Raw genomic sequence first — 10,710 nt, forward strand, 5'->3', positions numbered from 1 at the left:
GTAACCCATCAGGGCCGGCTGACTTGAAGGTATCCAGCCTGTCAAGGTGTTCCTTCACGAGGTCAGCTTCGATGGAGAGCAAGGAATCTCCCTCACCCAGGCCTCCCTGACCCACAGTGGGCAGGGGCATCCCATGGAACTGGTGAAAAACTGACACAAAGTACCCATTTAGCAAGTTAGCTTTTTCCTGGGCGTCAGTTGTCAGTTGCCCCATCTCTTCCCCCTCCCCTTCCGACTTACCAGCTGGAGGCAGCTCTCCATGCTGCCAGCTCTGCTCCATGTTGTACTGCAGCTGTGCACAGCACAGGCATTTATAGGCCAAATTATGGGCCCCATCAGGCCAGTATCCGATATAGACAATTTTCTTTTTATCGGTACCAACCCAATATTGGACTGATGTATTGGTGCACCTCTAGTTTAATACAGTTTCTGATCATTTGAACCAGTTAATGTGTAATGTCTATCCCTAGCCCAACTGTTCCCATGACTGCATTAAGTCCAATAAACAAGCAGAAAGGAAAGGTATGACTTTCAAAGAACTTCCAGATGCTTTATTTGCCACAGCATTTGCAGGGGGCAGGTCAGACTGGGTTGCTTTTTATTTCTTCTCCACCTGAAAAAGTCTGTGCACTCCCCTTCCCTCATTCCCTGTTTATAGGACTCTGCTCTAGAATCAAAATGGCTACATTTGGGTTTTCATTCGTCATTTTCACTATTCAGGCAGTAGAGGAGGCTGATAAACATGGATGTGTGCACTGGGGACAGATTTCATTTCCCAATTTTTTCAGGGATCTCTTTCCAACCTCCGTCCCTGATCTATAGTATGGCTTCCGCTATATTATGCAAATATTGTGTCCCTTTTCCTGCAAAAGTATTTTTAAAATAGACTCTTCATATTTAGGTCTGCAAACAGGTTTCCCATGGGAAAACAGATGACGTTCACTTCTCAGTTTTATGATATGTACAGAATATATCCCATCGTCGTGAGCCACTGCAGAGCAGGGCTATGAACTGTTAGGAGAGCATACCAAGTAAAGCAATGAAAAGTAGGTTAGAATTAAAAAAAAAAAAAAAAAAGGATTTACTTCATTTCAGAGTAGTGGTTCACAATTTATTACAGTATATCATGTTTCTTTACTTGTACTGTAAATTATCCAGCTTGTAATACAAAGCCTTTATTTATCATAAGATAGATGCTATCAATTTGGCTTTTGCAAAAATAATGAAGTAGTAAGTGCTGTTTGCTATGCAATAAAGAGGTAGAAACTAGGGATAAAAACATGCCAAACTTTAAAAAGTATAAAGAATGGTGCTGGTATGTACCACCAATACTAATGCCTGGGAAACACTCATATGCAAGATGGATCTCACTGTGCCTTTTTATTCTTCAAGCTTCTAGACATTCATCTTTATATTCAAGATATCTAGTAAAAATTTGAAAATTATCATCTAGGTGTAGATGTAACTTTAAACTATCAAAGGTAAAAGATGCATGAAAAGAAGCTGTTCCATACATTTCTTATTTCATTTTCTTTGAAAGTAAACTTGATGGCATGTATCCTATTTTTCTTCATGGAACCTGGGTGTAGAAAATGTGTTCAGACTGTTATTCCTGCAGGTGTTCCACTGGTAGCTAAGTATATGGTAGTGGCTCTGGACATGACTTGTGTCCAGTGGTTTTTCTTTTGGCTCATATACAAGCAGTTCAGGATGTTATCCGCTATAATACTGTTTTTTTTAAGAGTAGGCGGTGAATATCAGTTTACTCACAAAAAGTAAAAAGTCTCAAGTTACCACATTGTAGCTTGATTGGATGCTATGATGATTAATACTACAGGAAAAATATAGATAGGCAGTTTGCCAGAGCCTGTGGATCTTTTATGTACTTGCTTTCCAAAACCTATTTTACAAATTCCTGCAACACTTGCACAGTTGCCACTGTTTTCATCTGACTGCACTGTTATATGGAGAAATAACAGAGGAATATATTTGAATGAAACTCTAAACTCTCCTATTCTGAAACAATTGCTTCCTTTGGCTACCACTGCCAAGTATTTCTTCTTTCTGGGACAGAAACAAAGTAAAGACAAAGTCCAGAGAAGCTAAACAAAGCTGTTTCAGCTACACTTTCTATGAAATATTATGCAGCTGGCTATCCGTTTCAAAGAGGATCCATGATTATGTCTTAAATAAATAATTAGATAAAGAAATAGTTGTATGTACTGAGAAACAAAGGCTACACTGGTGATAAATATGGATAGATATCCTTCTAGAATGTCATGGTCCAAGTGGTTTATTATATCTATGCATCATCATAGCTGTAAAGAGGAGTGTATGTTTTTTCCATTTTAAAAAACCTTATAACATTAATCTTAAATGTAAGCTTTTTGTTGGCACTTAAAGTCCTGATGGGACATGGGAATTGCACTCTTAAATTACTTCTGTGTCTCCCATCAGAACTTTCTTGTTTAGCTATGGCCTGTTTGCATCACTGAATCTTTTATTATTTATTTTTATTTTTTTAGTGTTCTGGACTGCTATCAAAATGCCATCTTTGCAATCTCCATTGTGTTGGTTTTCAAATATCAATGAATGCTGAATAGAAATATACAGGAGCAAATGTTGAGATTTAAGTGACTCTTTCTAATAATTTCTTTTTAATTACAGAGCAAAGAGATTGCATTCCAGCTTCATGAGGATTTAATGAAAGTTCTTAATGAGCTTTACACGGTAAGCACATTTATTTAGCTTCTGTTGCAAGACTTTCTGTTTTATGTACTTTATAACATAACAATCCACCACACAAAACTAACACAGCGTTTTTGTGAACACAAAGTTAAATCATTCTTTTTTCCACATAATATGCTTACCTGAGCTGTATGCATGTCATGAGTTGCAGTCAGATAAGGTTAGTGCAGTGGACAGCTTAATTATGAGTGGAAATTTTCTGCTTTATCCTCAGTACATTTTCAAATCATTCATCACTTTTGTAGGCATTTACCTTTCAAACAGTTTCAGACCTTTTACACACTCATAGTTTCATAGTTGGTAGGGTCAGAAGGGACCTAATCAGATCATCAAGTTCAACCCCCTGCCATGGGGACAGGAAAGAATGCTGGGTTCAAATGACCCCAGCTAGGTGATTATCCAGCCTCCTTTTGAAGACCCCCAGGGTAGGAGGGAGCACCACTTCCCTTGGAAGTTGGTTCCAGATCCTAACCACCCTGACTGTGAAGTAGTGCCTCCTAATATCTAGCCTGAATCTACTCTCCATCAGCTTATGGCCGTTATTCCTTGTTACTCCCGGTAGGGCTCAGGGGAACAGGGACTCCCATTGCCTGCTGGTCCCCCTTGGCAAGTTTATAGACAGCCACCAGATCCCCTCTCAGCCTTCTCTTGTGGAGGCTGAACAGGTTCGTGTCCCGTAGCCTCTGCTCATAGGGCCTGCCCTGCTGCCCCCGATCATGCGAGTGGCCCTCCTCTGAACCCTCTCAATGCTGTCCACATCCCTCCTGAAGTGCAGCGCCTAGAACTGGACGCAGTACTCCAACTGTGGCCTGACCAATGTTGCATAGAGGGGGAGGATCACCTCCTTGGACCTGGTCGTGATGGATCTGTGGATGCATGACAAGGTGCGGTTAGTCTTCCTGACTGTGTCCCCACATTGGTGCCCCATGTTCATCTTGGAATCAATAGTGACTCCAAGATCCTTTTCTGCCTCTGTGCTGTTAAGAAGGGAGTTCCCCAGCCTGTAGGTATGCTGCTGGTTCTTCCTACCCAAGTGCAGCACCTCGTACTTGTCCATATTGAAACTCATCCTGTTCTCATCCGCCCACCCCTGTAACCTGTCCAGATCTAGTTGTAGCCTGTCTCTCTCCTCCAGCATGCTCACTTCTCCCCACATCTTAGTGTCCTCTGCATATTTGAACAAGGTGCTTTTCACCCCCTCATCCAAGTTGCTGGTGAAGATGTTGAACAGTGCAGGCCCAAGAACCGAGCCCACATCCTTCCAGGTCGAAAATGACCCATCCACCTCCACTCTCTGGGTGCAGCCCCCAGCCAATTTGCAACCCATCTGACTCTGTAAGCATCAACGCCACAGTCGCCTAATTTCTTAATGAGAATGGGGTGAGAGACAGTGTTGAAGGCCTTCCAAAAGTCCAGAAAGACTATGTCCACTGTGACATCTGCATCCAAGGATTTTGTGACCTGATCATAGAAGGCCACCAGGTTGGTCTGACAGGACCTGCCTCTAATGAACCCGTGTTGGTTGCCCCTAAGCATAATCTCCCCTGCTGGCCCCTCATGGACATGCGCCAGGATAATTCTCTCAAAAAGCTTACCCAGGATTGAGGTAAGACTAACTGGCCTATAGTTTCCTGGGTCCTCGTTCCTCTCTTTTTTGAAAATGGGGACCATACTGGCCCTTTTCCAGTCCTCTGGCACCTCACCAAAGTACCACGAGTGCTCATAAAGCCATACCAGGGGTCCTGCAATGACCTCTGCTAATTCCTTCAGCACTGTGGGGTAGAGATCATCAGGACCTGCAGATTTGAACATGTCTAGTCCCACCAAAAGTTCCCTGACTAGGTCCTAGCTGACCCTGGGCCTGGCAGCACCTTCCCTGAGCTCGTTGGGGATCCCAGTGGGGGGGATGCCACAGTCCCTGCTCAAAAAAATGGAGCCAAAGAAATTGTTAAAGAGTTTAGCTTTGTCGTGTGGTGTAACCACCAGATTTCCTAGTGTGTCCTGCAGAGGCTGTACGTTACCCAGTACCTTCTTTTTACCTCTCTACAAACTTAGCTAAGCATTTTTTTTTCAACTGGATATCCTAAACTTGACTCCCATGGCTGTATAGAGCCACATGAGTCTCAGGCTGGGAAGGACCAAACTACACAACTGGGCCCTAAGTGCCTACTGCCATGAATTGGCTTATTGCTACTTAGGGTAAGAGCAGACTCCAGACTGGTGTCATAAGCATCTAAATAGTGTCAAAATGGAATTTCAGTACCTGAGTTTTAAACAGTGCCAGATTAGCCAAGTTTCATCAGCCCAAAAACTCAGTAGATGCTTAAATCTTTTGAGTCCTATATTTTGAACTCCAGAAATCCAGATAGATAGATAGACAGATAGATAGATAGATGTCAGCTTCTAAACACACCCAGACTTAGAGTCTTAGCACCTACCTAGGGCTTGTGGCAAGCCAGAATGTGTCTTAAATCCCTAGAATGCCCTGATCCAATAGACATTCTCAGAGTGCGCCTAACTCACACTGACAGCAGTACAGAGTGAAGCTGGCATGGTCATTTTCATTCCAAAATGTAGGAGATGAGGGAAGATGAGATGGTGTCCGCCTTTTGCATAATGTCTTAGTGTTAGAGCACTTGCCTATGAAGTAGGAAACACTGATGAGGGCATTCTGCTGGGAAGAGTGAGACCTGGGTCCTGGTCCCTTCTTCCAGGTTTATTTCTGCTTTTTAATCAACAACCATCTAATGTCAAATGCACGAACATTCCAGGAAGCAGAAACCAGAAACCTCTCCCAGCTGAGAAACCTCATTGTTGCTCTACAAAGTCAGGCTTCCTGGTGCTTGTTCTCCTCTTTCCATGACTCTTGTGCGCTTGGTTGCACACTGACCCATCTTCAGTAAGATGCATGGTAGACACCCTCTTCTCTAGCACTGTGGTTAGGACACTTTCTTGACAACAGGGAGATGTGGGTTTAAGTCCCCTCAAGATTCAACCACTAGACTTTTGAACAAAATACCACTGCTGCTGCCACCCACACCCACTGGTCCCACTGGAGGCATTTAATGAGTCAGGTGTCTGTGCTCTGGAGAAGTGTAACAGTTCAGATACATCCCTGTGCTTAACATTTCCTACTGGCTAGCTTTAGATACTTCTGCATGGTTAGAATTACCCTTCAGAGGATGCTTCATTTTCTGTGTACCTCAGATGCCTATTTCTGAATCATCCTTTGGAGGCTCCATTGATCATATAGGCTCCATTAGGTGCACCTAACCCTATCTAATGGAATTCATAGAATCATAAAAAATTAGGATTGGAAGGAACCTCAGGAGGTCATCTAGTCCACCCCCCTGCTCAAAGCACAACCATCCCCAAGTAGCTCATCCTACCCAAGGCTTTGTCTAGCCAGCTCTTAAAAACATCCAATGATAAATATACTCTGGGTAACCTGTTCTAGTGCTTTACAATGCTCCTACTGAGAAAGTTCTTCCTAATATCTAACCTACACTTCCCTTCCTGTAACTTGTTCCCATTGTTCCTTGTTCTATTGGCTCCCACCACTAAGAGCAGTCAAGCTCCATTCTCTTTGGAACCCCCTTCAGGTAGTTGAAGGCTGCTATTAAAACCCCCCTCAATCTTCTCTTCTGCAGACTACATAAGCCCAGTTCTATCAGCCTCTCCTCATAAGTCATGTTCCCCAGCCACCTAACCATTTTCATTGCCCTCTATGGACTCTCTCCAATTTGTCCACATTCTTTCTGTAGTGGGGGGCCCAGAACTGGACACACTACTCCAGGTGTCGCCTCCTGAGTGCCAAATAGAGGGGAAGAACCACTTCCCTTGATCTGCTGGTAATGCTGCTACTAGTGCATCCCAGTATGGCATTAGACTTCTTAGCAAAAAGCGCACACTGTTGTCTCATACTCAGCTTATTGTCCACTGTAACCTCCAGGTCCTTTTCTCAGAGTTGCTGCTTAGCCAGTTGGTCCCCAGCCTGTACCAGTGCATGGGATTGTTCTGTCCTAAGTGCAGGACTTTATACTTCTCCTTATTTGTCAAGGTCTCTCTGAATCCTAGTCCTACTCCCCCTGGTTGGTGTCATCCACGAATTTGTTGAGGGTGCACTCCATCCAAGTCACTGATAAAGATACTGAACAAAGCAAGTCCTGGGCATTCCACTTGATACTGCCTTCCAATTAGACATCAAGGCATTGACTGCTACCCTCCAAGCCCGATGATCCAGCCAGTTTTCTATCCACCTTACAGTTCATTCATCCAACCTGTACTTCCTTAGTTTGCTTGTGAGTATATTGTAGGAGACCATATCAAAAGCCTTGCTAAATTCAAGGTATATCATAACCACTGCTCTTTCCGCATCCACAGAGCCAGTCATCTCATCATAGAAGGCAATCAGGTTGCTCAGGCATGACTTGCCCCTAGTTAATCCATGCTGATCACCTTCTCTTCCAAGCGCTTTGAAATGGATTCCTTGAGGACGTACTCCATGATTTTTCCAGGGACTGAGTAGAGGCTGACCAGTCCATAGTTCCCTGGATCATACTTTTTCACCTTCTTAAAGATGGGCATTATATTTTCCCTTTTCCAGTCATCCAGGACCTCTCCCAATCACCAAAACTTTTCAAAGATGATGGCCAGTGGCTCTGCAATCACATCGATCAACTCCCTCAGCACCTTTGAGTGCATCTCATCCAGTCCCATGGAATTAGTCATTTGAGGCCAAGCATTTCATTTTTAGGTACTGTAGTTCCTAAGTGCAAGTGCTAAATTGGCCAGTCTGGGAGTGGCTCTGAAGACATAATCTTGCACGTGTTGAAGTTGATAGCAAAACTCACATTGACTTGAGCGGCACAAAATCAGAAGCATTTGCCTAATGGCTTTACTGAACCAGGAGAATATTGCAGGATGGGGCATAAGTATTTTATTTTCGAGTTTTCTCTGATTATATTTTTTCCGTTGTCATGAGTGTTTTCTGTTCCCTGTGATAGTTCCATACAGTATGTGGTTTCTTTTTTAAATCTTATTTCATAACTCATTTTATGAAAATTCTGTTGGAAAATAGTAAGGCATGGGTTTTGTTTTAGGAATTTTGTAATGGGAAGAATCTTAGAAGTTTATGAAGCGGAAAATGTTTAATTATTTAGACAAAATATGGGTGCTGGGTTGGAATCATGGGGGCATTCATTAAATAAATGATTGACTACTGCAGAGGAGTGTTTGAAGAGGTTAGGTTGGTTGGGCCCCATCCCAGATGGTGTAACGTTGTTTTTAGTTAGCTGCATTGCAGTAGTTCAGTTTAAAGAAATGAAACAGTGAGTATAACTAGAAAGTTTTTAATCACTGTCAGCCAGCTAATTAGACTGGCTGGCAGTGGGAAAATGCATAGAGGTTTACACATTTGAATAGTTACATTTTTGTTATGTTTGTTGTAAATTGAATGTAGAAACCAATTAAAATTGAATGATTTTAATTTAAAAAAAACAACTACTAATAATTAGTTTTTACACAGCTAGCCATGCAGGTGTACCCTATCTTACTTCTGTGTTAGGTGTACCAATTAGTTTTTTTATTGTTAAACCTTTAATTTTTTTATTTTTATGAAAAAACATGTTATTTGACTTACCTTGCAGGTGTGATTTACAAGGTTCTTGAAAGATTTTGCTTATATTTTTAGCAACCTAATGGAGTTTCTTTACATTACAGGAAGGGAGAAGAAAGGGGGAAACCTGGTTAGATGCTGAGATCTTATTATTAAACTAGGAGGGAGGAGACCTGCTAGAAACTGAGTTCTTGTTGAGCTAATATTTTGCTGAAGTCTTAAATGACACTGTTAGAGTGCTAAGCCCCTAGACTGTTCAAATATTAGCTTCTCTTTCATCAGTTTTGTCATTGTTGATTAAAGTTTTTTATGTAACATATACGCAGATCAATACAGAGATATAGACGTAATATGTACAAATATGTCATTTTAATTGAATTATATAAAAGAAAATATTATATTTGCCTGACTAGACCAGAAAGACTTTGTAACACCAAACATGTATTTTTAAACTTCAGTTGATATCTATTTTATAAGGGAACTTACCTTTACATCTGGTCAGTAATCAAGAACCATAAACAAAAGTAATAAAATTATTGTAAACTTGTCAGCATGAAAAAAGGACGATCTGTGTCTACACTTCACATTAATCAAAGGTGGAGTACTATGGATAGGTCACTCCTGGTGATTTGTTTCTTACCATGATTTTTCTTTTCAATGGAGTCCTAGATTTCTAAAAGTGCAGTTGTAAATTTTAAATCTTTGAATACTGACTGGCATTTAGACACTCTTGTGTATCTCCAAAGTACTTGTGTGAAGAAAGAAGGATTAGAATTTGTAATATACTGAAATGCCGTATGAGCAAGGGCCTAATAATGTTTACAATCTGTAGCATAGTTTATTATTTTATAAGAAAGGGTCTATAAAATTAATTGACTTTCCTGGGTAAAAAGCTTCTGTGCTGAGAGTTGGATAAAAAGCATAGCGAGAAGAGAGTGAGATAGTATAGAGCAGGGGTTCTCAATCCCCGGGCTGCAGTGGGTTAGCTGCTGGACTGTAAGTGGCCATGGACCAACAAACCGCGGCCCTTCCCAGAACCAGGCGGAGAGGCCACGGCTCCTGCAGGGCCCACAGCAGTACAGGGTTTGGCCTACCTCCCCGCCTGGGGGTGTGGGGGTACCCTCACCTGTCTTCTGGCCGGAAATTCCGGCCACAGCTGGCTATGACTGCTGGGCTGCAGTTTGCCAGGCCACAGCCACTTCGGGGCTGCAGTTTGCTGGGCCACGGCGTAAAAACTTTGGGAACCCCTGGTATAGAGACAGCTAGAGACTGACTCATTAAGGAAAGTAAGTTACATTTGAGAATTTCGAACAGTTCAGTGTCTTGTTAAGGACTAGGTCTTGTACGTGGATCTGTTCAAGCATGTGTCCACTTCTGTGGATGCCCATTGAGTGCCCAAGTGAATCCATATACAGGGTCTAGCCCTGGATATAATTTTAGCAAGCCTTAAAAAGACATTGTTTTGCCAGTGTGTTTCTTGTTGAAGAATTTTTAATACCATGCTGTGTTAATTACAGAATCATATAGAAGTAGAACTGAAAGGGACCTCCATAGGTCATCGAAGGGAAGCTGGGTGACAGTGACCATGAGCTGATCACCTTCACCATCCACCATAAAGCTGGCAAGTCAGTCAGTAATACAGAAGTCCTTGACTTCAGGAAAGCTGACTTTAACACGCTCGGGAGGTTTGTCAGGGAGGACCTAAAGGGCCACAACCCAAAGGGGAGGGGAGTTCAAGATGAGTGGTTGCTCCTTAAGGGAACAATCCTGGATGCGCAAGCAAAGTCTATCCCATCTCGGAGGAAAGGCAGCAAAAGGACACAACCACCCCCTTGGCTCTCCAGGGAACTAGCAGACCTCCTACGTCTTAAAAGGAAGACCTACAAAGGATGGAGGACTGGAACCACCACCAAGGAGGAATACTCTGCTCTGGTCCAGACCTGCAGAGAGCAAACCAGGAAAGCCAAGGCTGTGATGGAATTCCAGCTAGCTACAAATATCAAAGACACTAAAAAGTACTTTTTCAAATATGTGGGGAGCCGGAGAAAAAGCAAGGGCAACATTGGACCCCTGCTAAACCAGATGAGACAACTGACGACTGATGCCCATGAAAAAGCAAACTTGCTAAATGGGTACTTTGCATCAGTTTTTCACCAGTTCCACAGGACCCCCCTGCCCACTGTGGGTCAGGGAGGCCCGGGTGAGGTAGATTCCTTACCCTCCATTGAAGCTGACCTCATGAAGGAACACTTTGACAGGCTGGATACCTTCAAGTCAGCCGGCTATGACAGTTTACACCCAAGGGTACTCAAGGAGCTGGCAAGTATCATAGCTCAGCCCCTGGC

General features: G+C 42.7%; 1 protein-coding gene across 2 annotated transcripts in view; it reads left to right on the forward strand.

Moving 5' to 3' along the window:
- SRGAP1 (SLIT-ROBO Rho GTPase activating protein 1) overlaps positions 1-10,710 on the forward strand; it is a 278,881-nt gene that overhangs the window by 168,077 nt on the left and 100,094 nt on the right. For both annotated transcript variants that reach the window (XM_019514652.1, XM_019514653.1), the window contains exon 4: positions 2,668-2,730. In XM_019514652.1, coding sequence (XP_019370197.1) covers positions 2,668-2,730 — 63 coding nt within the window. The remainder of the gene's footprint in view (positions 1-2,667; positions 2,731-10,710) is intronic.

Source organism: Gavialis gangeticus, unplaced genomic scaffold (assembly GCF_001723915.1).
Source record: "Gavialis gangeticus isolate Ggan-Ray unplaced genomic scaffold, GavGan_comp1, whole genome shotgun sequence".
NCBI classification, from domain to species: domain Eukaryota; kingdom Metazoa; phylum Chordata; order Crocodylia; family Gavialidae; genus Gavialis; species Gavialis gangeticus.